The sequence below is a fragment of the Sus scrofa genome, chromosome 11 (assembly GCF_054392235.1).
Source record: "Sus scrofa isolate SSC_HxYL_T2T_F1_AM1 chromosome 11, Sscrofa_HxYL_maternal_Yorkshire_Landrace_v2.0, whole genome shotgun sequence".
NCBI lineage: Eukaryota > Metazoa > Chordata > Mammalia > Artiodactyla > Suidae > Sus > Sus scrofa.
Genome location: NC_139393.1, coordinates 53,145,403 through 53,164,764, shown reverse-complemented (window position 1 = coordinate 53,164,764; position 19,362 = coordinate 53,145,403). Strand labels below are relative to the sequence as shown.

Here is a 19,362-nt window from a genome sequence, read left to right as displayed (position 1 = left end):
AAATAAAATGCCCTCGCACTATTGTTTCTTCTGAATGGAGCTATGATTTATATTCTATAAAGAAAAATTTGCAGAAGCATATTTTGTTCCTTTAAGTGGATGTGCAAGTTTCAAAAGGAATAACATACCAAAATCTTTTATTAAATAAAGAATGAAATGAACCAATTTACTGTAATTGTAGACATTGTTCTTCTCATACCATAATGAAGCTGAAAAAATGTTTTTGGTTTTCATGTAATAGAACAATAATGTCTATGTTAGCCTGGTAAAATTAGATATAACCAAAAATAATCTGTTATAGTCTAATTCTCTCTGTTAAGGCTAGACTGACATATGCTTGTAGAATTTGGGGGCCATTTTAGGCCTTGGAAATAGGCATTTAATAAATATTTCTTGAATTTATAAAGGAGTAAGTATGAAAATAAATTATATGCATGCCCAGTAATAACACATCAAGCCCATTGGTCTGGGTGGACTCTTGGATTCTTTATTATGATTATTAACTTTTGCTCATTAAAACTTGAAAGAATGAAAACAAACAGACAAAATTACTATCATTCTCTTAAATGAATCAACACAAGCATAGGTAATCTAATATTTCCAGAGTAAATCTTTCCCAAAATTTATTATGTCCTAAAATTGTCTGTTGTAGTATTACTGTATATTACTTTGAGAAAAAAAATTTCATTGCTAAGAGCCAAGTTGTAATCCAATTGTTGGAAATGGTTTATATTGAATAATTTAGGAGTCGAGTGAGGGGGGTTGGAGAATTTTGTGTCCTGTTTGGATGTTCAAGGTTTTACCAGTTGGTGGCTCTTGTACCAAATGTGAAAGTTGAAATGTCATAGTAAGTTTCCCCTGTGTTGTTGCCAGGTTATATTATGCCTCCAGATTATGATACTGTTGAATAAGGGTTAGAATCATGACATTGTAGAATTTTGGAGCTGGAAAGGATATTTAAGCTTATTTAATAAAAATTCCCATTAGCTTATAACCAAGGAAACAGACTCATAAATGCAGTGATGGGTCAGGTCAACAAAATAAATGTTTTTAATTAAGAAGAAAATGCTTTGCATTCTGAACTTGTCCTTCAGAAAAATTTCTGTAAAATTGCTCCAGATTTTTAGGTTCCCATGGCCCCTCTTCTCCTCCGCAGAGCACTTATTTCCCTTGATTTTAGCAATTACGCCTGTCGCTCTCCCAATCATCTTACTCTGTTATACTTTTGTCCTCAACTTTAATTATGATGGCTGTCACAGAGCGGTTCTTCAGCTATTTGGAGAGTGAATTAATGTTCCATAGCAATAAGAGAAAAATTAATAAACAGTCAAGTCATAAATCATACATCTATTACAACGTGTGATTAACAGAGATAAATATGTTCCATTTTTCTCCCCACAGTCTCCAAACGTCCACAACTACCCCGATATGGAAGCTGTTCCCCTGTTGCTAAATAACGTGAAAGGGGAGCCCCCAGAGGACTCGTTATCCGTAGATCACTTCCAGACACAAACTGAGCCAGTGGACTTGTCAATCAACAAAGCCAGGACATCCCCCACAGCCGTCTCATCCTCTCCGGTTTCCATGACAGCGTCTGCCTCCTCACCTTCTTCAACTTCAACCTCTTCATCGTCTTCTAGTCGTCCAGCCTCATCCCCCACTGTTATAACATCAGTATCTTCAGCATCGTCTTCGTCCACAGTATTAACTCCAGGGCCCCTTGTTGCCTCTGCATCTGGTGTGGGAGGCCAGCAGTTTTTGCACATTATCCACCCTGTACCGCCTTCAAGTCCCATGAATTTACAGTCTAACAAACTGAGTCACGTTCACCGCATCCCCGTGGTGGTACAGTCGGTGCCTGTCGTCTACACAGCTGTGCGGTCACCTGGAAATGTGAACAACACTATCGTAGTACCGCTTTTGGAGGATGGGAGGAGCCATGGCAAAGGTAAGAGATGCAAGCGAGCCTTTATTTCTGTGCTAGAAGTAACTATTCGTTTCCTCAGTGAACGGACCCTCAGTCATGTGCACATGCACTATATCCAAGAAGCTCTGTGCAGAGCAATACAAAGGAACCAGTGGGATCCACTGCTGAGTAGAACACTGTTCAGTAGAAGCTAACCTCACATTTATATAGATATATGCTCCAGTATTATGAAGTTTACATTCTTTTTTTTTTTTTTTTTTTGTCTTTTTTTGGGGAGGGCTGCACCCATAACATAGGCAGGCTCCAGGCCGGGGGTCAAACTGGAGCTGCAGCTGCTGGTCTCTGCCACAGGCATAGCAACATGGGATCTAAGCGGTGTCTGCAACCTGCACCACAGCTCATGGCAATGCCGGAACCTTAACCCACTGAGCAGGGCAAGGGATCAAAACTGTCCTCATGGATACTAGTCAGATTCCTTTCCACTGAGCCACTACAGGAACTCCTTAAGTCTACACATTCTTATGTATTAAGTCATTTAATGTTAGAATCCAAAGACCTAAATTTGCAAAATAATGTTTACCTTCAAACGCTCAAATAGGAGGGACCGTCTATAGTTAGTGTCATTGCATGTGAAGTATAAATGTTTAAACCTCTCATTGGGGTTAACCATTATACAATTTTAAAAAAAGTGTATCTGGATGTTTCTTCTTTCCCTTGTTCAGGCTGGAATTTACTTGTCTGGCAATAATATAAAATCCCATAAAGTTCCAAAGCTTGGAATCTGACCCTCCCCTTTTGAGTATCTTGTAAGTTAAGTTGCCATCAAAATAATTCTAAAGGTAGGTGTTTGGCTACAAATAAATCATGTAGCTTGAGTTCTTATCTCCATATAAGTCTAAGTTATTATTTTAAATAACAGCAAGCCTCCATATGATGGAGATAATTCAAAATGTAATATTAATATTTTTTTTCTAGGAGGTGAAAGGCAGGAAGATAATTTGTTACACTACTCTATATGTAATAATGCCAAGTAAACTGTATGTGATAGTTAATAGTTAATCAGCTGATCATGAAGTTGTTTTCCCACTTCTGAGTTCCTTTTTTTTCCCCATTTTTTTACCAGAAAGGATTATAATAACATCACGCTGTTCATTTTTTCTTCCTTTTCTATGACTCTAAAAAGTAAGCCGTCCTTCTACAGAAATTTAAAATGCCTGTAATCACCAGCTTCTGCATATGTAATTCATCTTCAGAGCCTAGAGATGATGATGGATTAAGACTTAGCTTCTATTACATTTTGCTCTGATACCATGTTACTTCTGCAACCCATAATTAAAATGTGATTGATGAATACATAAAACACTGCCTTCTTATAACATACTTGTAAACATGGTTGTTTTGGTTCTTGTCTCCTGTAGGATTCAGTGCATAGGGATCATGTTGGATAGTGAACTTTGAGAAATTTTTGCAAACATACACTGCAAAATTGTGCATTCGTCTTTTTGCAAGGTACTGTTTTATCAGCAGTGAGTTTCTTCATAGCACATGACAGATTTCACCTTCTCAGTCTTACCAAGTGAAAAATCTCATGATTTACAGCAGAGGCTTAGACTGCAGACTTGAGGTCCAGATACTCTTTGCTTACCTGACAAACTTTTTTTTTCTTTTTGGTGCTATTATGGGCAAAAACTAGAGACCCAGTCCCACCACCATTTTTGTGAACAGGTAAAGGAAAAAAGGAAGAAGGCAGTCTTTATATAGATTTATTTGAGTGGAACCTTCTTTGATATTACTAATACTTCTGATCCAAAGGAGCTAATTGATTTAAATAATAATAACACAACTGAAGGCCACATTAGGTATTTATTTGCTTTTATAATTTGCAGATGTACTTGTAAATTTTTTTAGGAATTGAAATTAACAAGTAGAAAATATATAACCTTGCATCCTTGCATACAAGATTATTTTTTATATACGAACACCACAGAATCCAATTTTTGTGCAGTACTGCTTATGGAAATCATTGCTTTTATTGTTGAGTTGACTGATAAGGATTTTAATACTGTTTATGACTTTTTTTTTTTTACAATTTGGATGCACTAATGAAGGAAACAAAAGAGATATCTTTTATTTGCCATTATCATTTTATAGTAGAGATTATTTTTATTTAAAGTGTATGATATATAAAGTTGACTGCCAAAATTTAATTTTCTGCAAAACTTACCTTTGCAGAACTGTGTTAAGACTCATGCTGTAATTTGTTCTCTATATAAGTATATAGTTATGTGCAGTGTTTTTTCTTCAGTAGTTTTTTCATATCAATAATAAACATTTACAGGAGTTCCTGTCCTGGCTCAGTGGTTAATGAACCTGACTAGTATCCACGAGGAGATGGGTTCAGCCCTTGGCCTTGCTTGGTGGGTTAAGGATCTGGTGTTGCCGTGAGCTGTGGTGTAGGTTGCAGGTGCAGCTCTGATCCCACGTTGCTGTAGCTGTGGTAGCAGCTCTGATCCCACGTTGCTGTAGCTGAGGTGTAGGCAGGCAGCTCCAGCTCTTATTCAACCCCTAACCTGGGAACTTCCACATGCCTGCTGCAAGTGTGGCCCTAAAAAGACAAAAGATCAAAAAAATAAGTAATTAAACATTTATAGGGGTTCCCACTGTAGTGCAGTGGGTTAAGGATTTGGCATTGCTGCAGCTGTGCTACAGGTTGCAGCTGTGGCTCAGATTTGATCCCTGAGCCAGGAACTTCCATATGCCATGGGTATATGGGGGAAAAAAAGGAAAAGGAAAAAGAAAGAATAAACATTTACATAATCATAAGCACACTGGCCTATAATGTGAATGTTAGCTTGAGATTTGGGATCAAGGATATGTGAGTTAAAATCCTAGTTCTTGCAACTTTGGACTTGAGACAGTTATTTAATCTCACTACTAAGTAAAAGCTTATGTCTAGCACTGATTAACTGTCAATAAATGCTTTTAATTATTTATCATTATTATCTCCCCCTCAAAATACCTGAGGCAATGATATTCATACATTTTTTTCTCTGTCTTGTAAAAACAGAAAGTTGTAGGGGAAAAAAAGTTTCTTGAATTTAAAAGTGAAAAACTTCATCCAAGAAGGTGGCTTAGAAATGCTTCTCAAAGTTCTTGGTACAACATATTATAAGGGCTGAGATCATAGGATGAGAAATTGTCTGGAAAACCCCATACTTTCTCTTTTTATTAGTTTATATTAAGTTTTTATAAACACCATTTTCTACAAATATTGCTATCGCATTTTATAAGGGTTTTTTTTTTTATGGTTTACCTGATTAATTAGATGATGGTAAAAGTGAGTAGTGGAGGGAGGGCTGCCCACCTCACAGAATGAATAAAAGAAAGGGCATGTCAGTAATTCCTCATGTCTTTATTTTGCACATATGCAGCTGGGCACTGTGCCAGCAATAAAGGGAACCCTATTTCCATTCTCATATAGTACTTGTGTATCTGGAATGGATAAGCCAAAGAAAATACAGCAGGGGAGTTGGATTTTCAAAATGCAAATAATAAAAATACAAAACTAGCGCATATACATGAAGATGATTGTTCCTGTGGTGGCTCAGCAGAAGTGAATCTGACTAGTATACATGAGGATGCAGGTTTGATCCCTGGCCTCCCTCAGTGGGTTAAGGATCTGGTGTTGCCGTGGGCTGTGGTGTAGGTTGCAGTTGAAGCTCAGCTCTGGTGTTGCTGTGGCTGTGGTGTAGGCCGGCAGCTCCAACTCCAATTCGACCACTAGCTTGGGAACTTCCATATGCCATGGGTGCAGCCCTAAAAAGACAAAAAAATGAAATAAAGTTGGAGTAACATACCTGGTCTCTAGTTGAGAAATAGATGACCATATTACATAAGGGATGGTGAATGTACACGTCTGTGTTCGAAATAATAGGAATTGAGTCATTGTCCATTCAAATATTCACTGAGCATCTGTCATGTATTAGGCATTTTATTGACACCAGGGATGTAGCATTAAGCAAAATAGATGCTGTCTTATCTGGGTGCTTATAGTTTATAGGAGATACTGACATCAAACCAAAAAATCATACAATTCACTAACCACTGTGGACAGAGCTGGGTTAAAATGTAGACCAGCCATGGATATGCCATGGGGAGCGAGTTTAATTATAATTGCAGATAGAGAAAGTTGTATTTGACAAAATTATTTTCACAGATGGTGTTATATATGTGGTTGGAAAAACAAAGTTCTTTTTTTTTTTTTTTGGTCGCACCCACAGCATGTGGAAGTTTCCAGGCCTGGGATTGAATTCAAGCCACAGCTGCAGCAATAACAGATCCTTAACCCACTGTGCTGGGTTTGGGATCAAACCCTCACCTCTGCAGGGGCCAGAGCTGCTGCAGTTGGATTCCTAACTTGCTGCACCACAGCGGTAACTCCTGGGCAAAATGTTTCTGCTGGGATGCCCAGAGTGGGCGGTGAGGTTCTGGAATGTGGTAGGGTGAAACTTCCCCAATAGAAGAATGTGGAAAAGCATTCTAATGAAGAGAGAACGTCTTCTCATCGGAGTATTTACAGAAGATGGTCTAAAAGAATGGCAGGTTGTTTGCTAACCCAGAGCACCAACAAATCTGTTGGACCTTGAACGTGACATATGATGTAAAGAAAAGGGTACAGTGTTCTGGAAGGTACAGTAAGCAAATACAGTTTAGACTAGAGCCAGCAGAGGGAAGCTGTCAGAGATCTCCCTGACATTGGAAGGGAGAAAATGTTAAAGGAAGATGTTTTTCTGCTCCATACCAAGAGGACAGAATAGCCGTAGCCCTGGAAGTGACAGTGCTGCGAGATTAGAAGGCTAGTGGATGGGCTACTAACCTCTGAGACATGTTATTTATAAGCCAGACCCTAGAGGGATTGTTTGACCTTGTAAAGAAATGTCAGTTCAGCCTGGGGAAGTTTTTGGTAGATTTCCCAGGAGATTGTCATTAGTGTTCATAGATGCTTAGCAGCAAAAGCATAGAAGGTCGTAAGGACTCACAGGCAAAGCTGCTCTTGGTTTGGTCCTGCCTTGATGGAAAAGTAGGTGTATTTAGAACTCTCTTTTCCTCCCTTCCTTCATCTACTATTAAGGTAAAAGAAAAGAGCCTTAGACAGAATGCAAGTGAAGAAAATGTTGCAAGAAGGGAGTCATCAATTACAGCCAAGGCTGCTAAGGGATCAGATAACATAAGGACTGAGAGTTAAGGATTTGAGGAGGCTGGAGTTTACTGGTGACACTGTGTCAGTGGCGCAGTGGGGAGAAAGGACTGACCGAGGTGAGTTCATGTTCAGATGGGAGTGAGGCAAGGAGAGACTGAAAGTCTCAACAGCTCTTAGGACTAGTTTCATTGCAAGAGTTAGGGAGAAATGGAATGGTAGCTGAAGAGGCATTTAAGCTCTCAAGGGAGGGATTTTAAAAGAGAGAGACAGCATAGCCTATTTGTATTCTGTCAAGAAGGATCAAGAAGACAGTTGAAAATGGGTAATTGTAGAGAGGGAAGAGTTACAGGAGCAAAGTTCTTAATTGCACATCCTCTGCTTATATTATTTTGTGGAAGTAACCTGCATCTTGCAGTAATTAACCTGAATTCTAAAGTCAATTTATTAGATTGACATGAGTTTTAGGAAAAAGGATACATAATGGAAAAGGAAAGAAAATGCCAAAAGCAATAGATACAGATCTAGGATTGACAACGGAAGGCAAAAAAAGGTTCAGTAAAATTTGGGTTCCATTGAGAATTTTAAAAATGATACCAGCATTAATATGAATCTAAGATCAAACATCGCTCCTTCATCACAGACTGGAATGTGCAGAATAGGTCAAAACAAGAGATAAGCCCCAAATACTTTGTATTTGTTGTTGTTGTATTTCTTTTTTCTTTCTTTTTTTTTTTTTTTTTTTTTTTTGACTGCATCCTTGGCATGTGGAAGTTCCTGGCTACTGATCCTTAACCCATTGTGCCACAAGGGAACTCCATGTATTTATTGTTTGAAGACATTCTTTTACATTTGAGCAATGATAAATACTACATTTTAGAAATGCAGAATACTTGAATGGCAAGGCCATAACCACTCTGTGAAAATCTAACCAAAGAGCTTAAAAAAAGAGAGGGACTTGTTTCCTCTTTCCTGTACCTGAGCTTGTCCTTTCTCCATGTAGTAGAGGAACAGGTAATAGCACCTCAAGGCCCAGGAATGAGCCTTGGGCAGGGTGTGGTGACTGGTGGCTTTGAAACAGTCAGAACTAAAGAGCCAGCTGGGTATTTCACTGTTGCCCAATTTTCTTCCCTGACTTCTATCCTGTCCTTCTTTATTACTTTATGTAATAAAGGTCTCTTGGTTTGTTTTCTCCCCCTTTCCCTGTTTTTGTTTCTTGCTGGCTACCCCCCGCCCCCCCGATGTCTGTGACTGTAATAAAAGCAACTGCCCAGCAGGAAAAGCTCAGCTTCTTTCCTGTGCTGCCAATTTTCTTTCCTGGAAATGCAATCGCCGTAGTCCAGTCTACTAGAATTTTACAAAACATATTTATTGCATCAAGAGTTTTTATTATAATGGAGACCTGAAAAATAACTTACTCTGGGTCATAAATGCATTATTCCTGACTTAAATCATTTCGTATGAATAGATCCTTGAGTTTCAAGTACCTTTCCTCCCCAATGTTTGACTAGGTCATGTTACTGCTGTTAAGAAAGCAACATCCTCGTTTGGGCGTGTAATTTCTTTGGTCATCTCCTTTAAAAGTGTTGTTTGTCTATTATTTTTAGATGAAGCATCTTCCCAAGCCATGCCTTATTTTCCAGCACTCATTCAGGAATTTCAGAGGGCCGTGGCTGTGGGCAGTGCTGAAATGCTCACACCCCATTTCTTCCTACGGGCTGTTGCTTTTCTCAGCAGCCCACAGGAAGAAGCCACGGTGTATTTTTAGTCCTAGGCCATTTATATTTGGAAAAGGAAATACAGGCATCGCAGTGATTGCCGCCGAGCTGGTTAGAGGTTCTGACCGTCGCTTCTGACCATTGAAGGCAGCTGGAGCTTTGCTCCCTTGAAACTCCTCTTTGTTTTACCACGTCTCTCCTGCCATCAGCTTTCCTGCTCGTTGATGTGTGCGATGTCTTATTTCAGGTCCTGGTGCATTTTGTCACAGACTCGCTTCTTCTGTCCACCTTATGCATAACTGTCCTCTTTTAGTTTGCCATTCGGTGGAATCCTGGTGTCATCTGCCATATGACCAGAATAGTCTAGAACAGTCCCAGGCAGCTCATGTATACAGTTGTCTTGGCTTCTTGAGTGACCAAACTACCACAGCCTCCTTTGGTATAGATTCCTCTTTTAAATCTGAATTTGATTTTTATCAGCAAACCCTCTAGGTCCTTAATCTTTTCTTTTTAATGAGTTTTTACTGTTGCTTATTGGGAAGCAGGACTGGACAGACGGTTGCTGACTTTTGGCTTATTATTCTTGAATTTGAACTTTGATAGGACTTGAGGGTTTTGCTGCTGTTCTTGTAAAACAAAGACAAGAACTGGTTGCATAGTGAGAAAGAGCCAATATTTCTGGAAACCTGATTTTTAAACAGGAGTTTGGGCATGACACATGTTTTTCTAAATGCGTATTTTTACTCTTAACTTTGCTTATGGTATCTTTTGGGCATATAAACGTTTTACATTTTTAGGTAATCAAAACATGTCTATCTTTTTTACTTCCAGGCTTCTGGTTTTAGTGTGAGACGTGTCCTCTGTCCCCTAGATTTCCACGTAGTCACCAAAATGTTCTTCTGAGATTTATTGGTTACATGTACGTTTTTAATACACTTGGAATTTACTTTTGGATTTGTTGTGAAATTAGGATACAAGTTCCTTTTATTCTAAATGAATAGCCAGTTATGCCAGCACTAGTTATTACATAAACCATTCATTCCCACAGAATTGAAATACTCCCTTTAGCACATATTAAATTATGATATATACTGAGAAAAAATAAATAAGAGTTCCAAATATTTTATACAGATATTTGGTCATTTGTTGTTTGTTTTTAGCAGATTTTCAGTAAGGAGTAGAAACTTACCTGTATTTTTTCGCTTCTGGACATGCACAGAAAGTTGAATGGATTCCATCAAAAAATGGCTTCTTAGACTCTTGTTTATCTGAAATACCTGTAGTCAGTCAATTCCTCTGTTTCCTCTGGTACAGACTGAGCTTGTTCTAAAATGTGATAACAGTAACTGGCTCAAGAGAGGAGAAGGAAATTATTTGTATCATTAAGAGAATTCTTAGAAAAAGAGAAAACTCTAAGTTCCTTGTAAACTGTAAAATGTCAAGGAGTGAGTTTGGCTTCTCCGTCCTCCACCCAGTTAAGTAGTAAATAAAAGTACAAGAGGGGGAAGTTCCCGTTGTGGTGCAGCGGAAACGAATCCAGCTAGGAACCATGAGGTTGTGGGTTTGATCCCTGACCTCCCTCAGTGGGTTAAGGATTCGGCATTGCCATGAGCGGTGGTGTAGGTCACAGACATGGCTTGGATCTGGCATGGTTGTGGCTGTGGTGTAGGCCAGCAGGTGTAGCTCCAATTAGACCCCTAGCCTGGGAACCTCCATATGCCACCCATGCAGCCCTAAAAAGACCAAAAAAAAAAAAAAAGTACAAAAGGGAAAAAGAAGAGAAAACGTATAGACGGCAGAGGGGATCCACAGTAAGAGAGAGATGATGCTTCATTCAGAGGTAGACGTTAGGTAGTAAAGGTACAGAAATCCAGCCAGTAGATAAAACAGATTGAGCAAGAGGTTAGCCTAATGGACTTTGTGTCCATGCTTTTATAAAGTGATACCTAGCACACCATTTTAATTTGCGAGGTCAAATTCCTCCTCAAGTAAAGTGGTCTCATTTGTATTTAAATAGAGATGTGCTTAAATGTGATATATTACTAGGATAGAATTTAGTCGAATGTAGTTGCTGCATTTGTTTTCACCACACCTGAGAAGTTTTCTCCCATAATATGTAGCACGTTCTACATTGACATATTGGATTTTGAAATTGAGTGTATTTCCTTTCCTCTGTGGTTTTCTTTTTTTTTCCTCTCTGGAAGTAATGTTCTACTTAAATGTAAAGCTTCTAATTTCACATAGTACAGGTGCTGTTATGCTACAAGGAAATTCTTACTTTACATATTAGATTGCAGGTATTTATAGGATTATCTTGATGATGTTTGAACGTATATACTCATTGCAAGAAACCTTTGGGTTTTGGATGGGTATATAGATAGGGAGATATCTATCTAGATCTAAATCAAGGCCTATAGAGAGATTTTTTTGCAAATGGGCCTTTTATCCAAGGGCTCTTAAGATCTGGAAATAACAAACGAAAGAAGGAAGACTATGAGATCCAAGAGGGAAACTTGGTCTTAGAATCTTTGCCAGCACTGTTTTAAATTGGCTTTTTAATTATTTACAACTCTCTGGCTGTGGTTTCTGTTCCCTGTTTTTTCTTACTCCCTTAATAATAATTCTTTTTGTATTCCAAGCTGTGTTACCATTTTCTCAGCCCTTTCTTTCTGCTTGGGTTCCATTGTTAAGGGAGACTTTGATGAACTGCTCTTCCACTTTGTGTTCTTTAGAGAAGAACACATTGATATTTGTCTTTCTATCTAATAAATAAAAGAAGAGCTACCAGTTTACAGAGTAAGAATCACATGCTTGATCCTTCTTCCAGCCACCTTTATGTGGGGGGAATGCTACTTTGATCATTGGCTGATTGTATGTATTTTTCATGACCAGGTGAATTCATCTTCTTTTTTTTTTTTTTTTTCCTATTCATTACTTCATTCATTCCACAATTTTTAATAGATCATTTGTATAGCCAGGACTGTCACTATAATGATTTTAAAATAACTTCTCTTAAAAGCCAGCTGTAATTTACAACACACTAGAACACCACTGTTCGCACTGTGAGTCATTTTCCTGATGGTGAATTTTTTTTTTTTTTTTTTTTTTTGGTCTTTTTAGGGCCACACTTGTGGCACTTGGAAGTTCCCAGGCTAGAGGTCGAATCAGAGCTGTAGCCGTTCGCCTACGCCACAGCCATAGCAACGCCAGATCTGAGCACCTTCTGCAACCTACACCACAGCTCATGTCAACACTGGATCCTTAATCCACTGAGTGAAGCCAGGGATCGAATCTGCATCCTCATGGATGCTAGTCAGGTTTGTTTCCCTCAGCCACAATAGGAACCCCTGATGGTGAATCTTGAAATCAGTTTAGTAGCTTAAAATTTCTTTAAAATTTTAAAGAAGTTAAATATAAAAGATTTGACTTAAAAATATATGAAAGTATCATCCAAATATGTGTTAAATTTTGAAACTTTTATTTAGTAACCTATTTACATTCATGCAAATGCAGTACTGTGTATGTCTCTGTGTGCTTGTACTGAGTCATGTTGAAATATGTATTTCTTTCTTTGGTAAGATTTTTATTTTTTCTATTATAGTTGATTTACAATGTTCTGTCAGTTTCTGCTGTCAGTCACACATACATATACACCTTCTTTTTCTCACATTGTCTTCCCATCATATTCCAACACAGGTGACTAGATACAGTTCCCTGTGCTATACAGCAGATCTCATTGCTTATCCAATCCAATTGCAATACTTTACATCTATGAAATATGTATTTCTTACTGTGGTTCCTGTCCAGAAAATTTGGATGAGACCACATAGAATTCTCTCACCTTTAATTCCAGATATTCCCTTTGATCATTGGCTAATTGTTTCTTTCTTTCTCTGTCTTTCTCCATCTCCCATTCAACAATCCTTCTTTTTTTTTTTTTTTTGTTTGTATTTTGTCCTTTTTAGGGCTGCACCCACGGCATATAGACGTTCCCAGGCTAGGGTTTGAATCGGAGCTGTAGCCACCGGCCTACGCCAGAGCCACAGCAACCCCAGATCTGAGCTGCGTCTGTGACCTACACCGCAGCTCACCACAATGCGGATCCGTAAGCCACTGAGCAAGGCCCAGTGCGGGATCCTTAACCCACTGAGCAACCCTCAACCTCATGCTTCCTAGTCAGATTCATTTCCACTGCGCCATGAAGGGAACTCCCCAACAACCCTTCAATTCCAGCTTCTGTTCTCTGCCCTCTCACTCTCCTATCTTCCCTCCCTTCCTGTCTTGTTTCTTCTCCCAGGTGTCCTTCTCTCTATCTCCCTCTACCCCTCACCGTTCTACCTTTTCTTGAGTCTTGTTTCTTCTTTCTCTTCTGTATCAAACCAAATCACCTATCCCAGAAGTGATGTGTTAGTGGAACCAAGTAACCTATATTGAAAATGACAACCTCCGTACTGCCATCTAGTGGTGAAATTTCAAAATAATGTGAACTTCGGGAGTTGGAGGAACTCTATAAACAGTTTATTCTATTGTTATAACTGTTCTTACGGTTATTTTTTTCTGTGATTGCTCTCAGATTTTCCCAGCTAGTTTAGGGTTGCCATGGAGTACAGTGAATATTCCCTTTTAAAGTAAAACTTGAGCATGAATTTGAATCCTGACTTTGAAACCCTACTTTGTTTTTGAAGCTCTAGAATATGAAATATTAAAAGAAAAAACAAAACTATACTTAACCTGGGCCAGAAAGAAAAAGCATCACTTCTACTCATTGGTTCCACTTTCCATTGTGCCCATTTGAACGTGACTTCTGTTTAGTAGAAGTAAAATGCTGCTCTCTGGTCTGGGCTTAGGTTTGTTTTTACTATGGATTATGTTTATTGGATAAATGGAAGCATATATGTGCCCACTTGTGAACTGTTACGTTTTATTGAATATCATAGAGAAGAAATAAAAATTAAGAGTTAGGTCCTGGGACCTATGCGACAATATGAGAATTTGGTGAAACTAGGAATAGCCCTTGGAAAATTCAGCAGGGAACTAACAGCCTTCTCACTAGCTAGAGACTTCAGAAGAATTCAGTAAAAACAGAGTAGAATCAGAAAGATATTTCCATGGTATATGAAATTCTCAGTTTCTTTTGAAATCCCTAGTGAGACTTGGGTGACCTACAGTGAAAATAAATCCCTCTGTTGACAAAAACTGTATATAATATAAACATATATAGTATGGCATATATTATATAATGTAGCTATACACATAGAATGCAGCAGATATTATAAAAGACAGCATTTATTATCATAAATCCTCACTGCTAGGTTAAAATAGGCTGACATCTCCCCAGTCCATATAGGCGTCATTAGCTACTCTTTCCTCAGCACCTTGCCTTGTGCCTCACACTAAGAAAGCCTCAGCGAATACATGGAATGAAGGGGGGAATGAACAAATGAATGCATTAATGCAGGTGCAGTGTTGTGTACGAGATGCTCAGAGTGCCGTGGCCAGTGCTGGTCTCGTGTACCCTAACCATAAAAGGGACCTTCCCTCGTGTGGTGAAGTAGAAGCAGCAACAGAAAATGAGAACCAGCAGGGCTCCCCTCCCATCCTTACAGCCTGGCTCCTTCCACCCCTCCCCCACAGTCTGGTGCCTCTCCACGAAATAGGTGTCACTTCCCAGCCCCCATGTCCATGGCTTTTCATAATGACAGCCCTCCCTTGATCCATATAGTTTCCTCTTCCTGGATGGCCTTGTCTTTCTCTAGCAAAAGGCCCAGTTCAAATAGCCTTCTTTTCTAGAAAGGCACATACCGAATTATAAGGCAATTTATGCCATATATGTACACATATACACAGATATGCACACATCTACCATGTATTCTCTTGCTCAATATATTATCTATACTCATATATAATATGTAAATAATATATTAATATATCACAATATATAATATATAAATAAAATTATATATAAATATCATGTTAAATTATATTGATTAATTTAATTTTGAGATGAGATTATATATTAAATAAAATTAATATATAATATATAAATAATACATTTGTATATTATAACACATAATGTATAAATAAATGTATATTTTAACAATATCTATATCATTGCCGTACTGCCTTGTCCAGTGTCTGACATACACTAAACAAGATGTGTCTGCAAGGGGAATTCCCTTTGTGGCTCAGTGGTTAACAAAGCCGACTAGGATCCATGAGGATTCGGGTTCAGTCCCTGGCCTCTCTCACTGGGTTGAGCTTCGGTGTAGCTGTAGTTCTGATTTGACCCCTAGCCTGGGAACTTCCATATGCTGCAGGTGCGGCCCTGAAAAGCCAAAAAAAAAAAAAAAAAAAAAAAAGTGTTTGCAAAATGAATGAATATCAGTCCACAAGCTCTTACTCTTTTATGTCCATGGGCCATCTGTACTTCCCTGGTGTTTTTGAGTGTATTGTTTCTGCTATTTCCCATGTTTGTTTTATTTCATAGTACTGAATACTGAAGAATAATATTTGGTGGTACATTATAGATGCTTGATATAATTTAGGTTTTAATAGCTTCTGGAGTTGAACCCCGGTGGGTGAGAAATATTCTTAGGGCTTCGAGCAGTCTTAATGAAAAGATACTGTCGTATGAAAATTACAGCCAGTTCTTATTTATTCTTTTACTCTCAGGTAAAATATTTTACCTGTGAAACAAGGATAAATAATGGCTTTGATTGGATCCAGGCAATTAATAGAGTCTGTGAGGTTTCTTCTATAACAGTAATGCCAATTTCATTTCCCAGTCAGGGTGAAACAAATTACACCTCCTATCCCACTGCAGTTAACTGTGTCAGCATCACAGTACCATAAAATCTCAATAAAATCTGAAAACTGTGGAGTATGGATAATCCCACTATAAATTGTAATAAAAATTACCCCTCCAGACTCTATATTCTCTCCATTAAGTTCATAGACACTGTCTCTTTGTACATAAAGTTTTATGAAATAAATCGACCAGTTCTCCTGTCCTTACCAGATAGCAAGCTGTTTTGATTTAAAAGCTGATAACGGTCCAATCAGTTTGGGGTATTTGCAGTGCATTTTAAAAACATAAATTTCATCTAACAAACCTTAAGTAGCAGGAAAATGCTATTTTTATTTGCACTGCGCCGTGAATATCTCTTCGTGAGAAAGAATAAATGACATTTTTACCGTGGTGGGCCCCGTTTTGGCAGCCATAAAACAAAGATTTCATTTCCTTCCACCAACCTCTGCTCTTAAAGGTATTTTAAGCAAACCCAAGCACACATCTAAAACGACTTTGCCTGAATTGTTTCAAAGTCTCTGCCTTCAGAAGGAATTGTCAATTTCGTAATTGCATTTTTGTCTGATCTGGGCTAAAACCAAGGGCTCCCTAAACATCTCTGGTGTGGCCTTTGTCAGGAGTGGATGCTTTAAATCAGTCCTCTGTAAACACAGAGCCCTCTAAAACAGAGGAAACCTTCCAGAGACCTAGGTTGTAAATCCCCAAAGAAATGAATTAGACTCTGGAGGAAGTGGTAGGTTATAATGAAGGTAGAGGAGGTAGCATCTGAGGCGAAAGTTAAAGAAGCCTATAAGGCTTTGCTACCCAGAGAACATAGAAGTGATCCAGACACGGAAAAGAGGGAACAGTGAGGGCAGAGATTGTAGCGTACATCGAGAATGAAGAAGAGTGTGGCTTCGCTGAATCACAGGCTATAAGGCAGTCACACACCCGGCATAAGATATAAAACATGGGTTGCATACGTGATAGATGCTATCTATGACTTACTTAGTAGAGGACAGGAGCCGAGACTCTTCTCTGCAAGAGAAAGCCTTTTAACTCTCAGATTCGACATACTTCTTACCTTCTTTGGGACTGTGACTTTCCTGCTGTGCAGAGAGGGGAAGTAGTGTAGGAAATGGCTAAAGAAAAACAGAGGAGAGGGCTCTTCCTCAATTTTTATTTTTATAACTCGAGTGCCCCAAAGTGCTGTCTCAATAGATTTTTTTTATGTATTCCCAATAGCCGCAAAAATTGTGTAGCATTTCACTTTCTGTAGTTTTCCCTTAAAAGAGATCTACTGATGCTGGGTTACCAATCTACAGAGGCTCAAGCCCCCCTGAGAGTCTCATCTGCCAACCCCTTGATCTGTAGGAAACTCCCTTTATCTGGAGGGTCACTAAGGGCAAAAGAGTGGCAGCTAACAAAGAAGGTGTCCAAATTCTTATTAAAATAGGAACTTGAAAAATCACAGCAGGGTCTTTTGGGATTTGGAGTAAATAGGCTTACGCAGCTCTTTAGTCCTTGGAGATAGTATTTTATTACAACGTAATAATTGCTTTAGAAATAATGACCATTAGTAATGAAGGAGAGGCTAAATTATGGTCAGTCTATGTGAAGTAGGCGGCAGAGTATGTGATCAATCTTATAAATATATTTATTAAAAATCATTTAAATAATTAACCTTTATTGAATGCTTATATGTTCTTTGTGCTTTAAATATATCACCTTTAAGTCTTACACTGTAAGCAGTGGGCAGGTATTATTGCCTGTCTGCTACAGATAAGAAAACTGAGACTCTTTTAATTTCCTCTATTCCTTTATCCCTTAATAAGCCACAGCGTATTAGTGGTAGGGCCTTGAATGAAACAGAATCGAAACTCTTTCTTCCTTCCTCCCTTCCTTCCTTCTTTCCTTCTTTTTTGCTTTTTAGGGCCACACCCACAGCACATGGAGGTTCCCAGGCTAAGGGTCCAACTGGAGCTGTAGCTGCCGGCCCACACCACAGCCACAGCAACGTGGCATGCAAGCCACGTCTGTGACCTAACCACAGCTCACGGCAACACCGGATCCCCAACCCACTAAGGGAGGCTGGGGATCAAACCTGCATCCTCAGGGATACCAGCTGGATACATTTCCACTGCACCACAACAGGAACTCATATATATATATATATATATATATATATATATATATATATATATATTTTTTTTTTTTTTTTTTTTTTTTTTTGGTGTGCCTGCGGCTTGTGGAAGTCCCCAGGCATGGGATCAAACCAGAGCCACATCAGTGACAACACCAAGTCCCTAACTGCTAGGCCACCAGGGAATTCCCCAAACTGAAACTTTTTAATACTTTTGCCATATTTGGATGCTTAAAGAGGTATGCCTTAGTTATCTAGAGAGTTTGTCAATATTAAATAGCTCAATTTCATATTTCCTCAAGTTAGATACACTGTATTTTTTTTTTGTCTTGTCTTGTCTTTTGTTGTTGTTGTTGTTATTGCTGCTATTTCTTGGGCCGCTCCCGCGGCATATGGAGGTTCCCAGGCTAGGGGTTGAATCGGAACTGTAGCCACCAGCCTACGCCAGAGCCACAGCAACTCGGGATCCGAGCCGTGTCTGCAACCTACACCACAGCTCACGGCAACGCCGGATCGTCAACCCACTGAGCAAGGGCAGGGACCGAACCCGCAACCTCATGGTTCCTAGTTGGATTCGTTAACCACTGTGCCACGACGGGAACTCCGATACACTGTATTTTTAAATCATTATTTATTTATTTATTTATTTATTTATTTTGTCTTCTTAGTGCTGCACGCACAGCATATGGAGGTTCCCAGGCTAGGGGTCGAATCAAGGAGCTGTAGCCACTGGCCTGCGCCACCGCCACAGCAACTCGAGATCCGAGCCGCATTTGTGACCTACACCACAGCTCACAGCAACGCCAGCTCCTTAACGCACTGAGTGAGGCCAAGGATCAAACCTGCAACCTCCTGGTTCCTAGTCGGATTAGTTTCCACTGCGCTAGGACGGGAACGCCTTAAATCATTTTAATTTTGTCAAGGTTTAAAATGTTTGGTATATGTATATATAAAATCAAGTGTATATATGTGAATTGCACGAGGTAATTCCCTGTTGCTAAATATTGGCATTGTGGTACCATATTATGCATTTCCATTTTCTCCAGCATCTTGCATCATTAAAAACCACAGCCTCGAGCTGTAGGTTACCATTTACTAGGTGTAGGGAAATTTTGTCAAAGTGTGGTTCACTGAGTTTCAGAGATCGACATCTGTGTCATTTTTCGACATATCTGGTCCCTGCCTGGAGCTCTCTTGAGCGGGGAATGGTCAGACAGGCATGTGCGACCCACACGTGCCTGTTCTGTCTTGGCTTGTTCTGGTAGCGGTTATTTTCTGAAAAACGCAAGGGGAAGCCACAAAGTAAAAATACAGCCAGTGTTTATTGTTACCATTATAATTATATTTATTTTTCTTAGATTAATGAGTTCAATAAAATTCTGAGCCCTCGCCAATAGCTAATAATCATTACAGCACTACAGTTTTAGAATTATCCTAGCTTATATAGCAGATGTTCAGAGACGCCTTTTTCAGAAATGGAAAATAAATTCCATAAAATGTGTGTTTAGTTGCAGAGAATAGCTTCATAGGAAGATCTGATGTGTAAGTAAGATTTTCCAGGTTCTTTTTGTCAGTTTCTCTTCAGAGCGT

At 39.0% G+C, this 19,362-nt stretch overlaps 1 protein-coding gene and 2 long non-coding RNA genes across 3 annotated transcripts in view; 1 reads left to right on the top strand and 2 right to left on the bottom strand.

The window, feature by feature from the left end:
* KLF12 (KLF transcription factor 12) overlaps nt 1-19,362 on the top strand; it is a gene marked incomplete at its 5' end in the record, with an annotated part of 266,031 nt that overhangs the window by 98,608 nt on the left and 148,061 nt on the right. The window contains 1 exon segment of the mRNA NM_001134347.2: nt 1,402-1,948. Coding sequence (NP_001127819.1) covers nt 1,402-1,948 — 547 coding nt within the window.
* LOC146398624 (uncharacterized) overlaps nt 1-19,362 on the bottom strand; it is a 286,081-nt gene that overhangs the window by 209,222 nt on the left and 57,497 nt on the right. The gene's annotated exons all lie outside the window — the stretch shown is intronic.
* Nucleotides 1,748-16,773, bottom strand: LOC146398627 (uncharacterized). The gene is made up of 3 exons (XR_014819637.1): nt 16,714-16,773; nt 10,032-10,168; nt 1,748-1,885 (listed from the first exon to the last, which is right to left on the bottom strand). It is a non-coding gene; the product is annotated as an uncharacterized LOC146398627 (long non-coding RNA).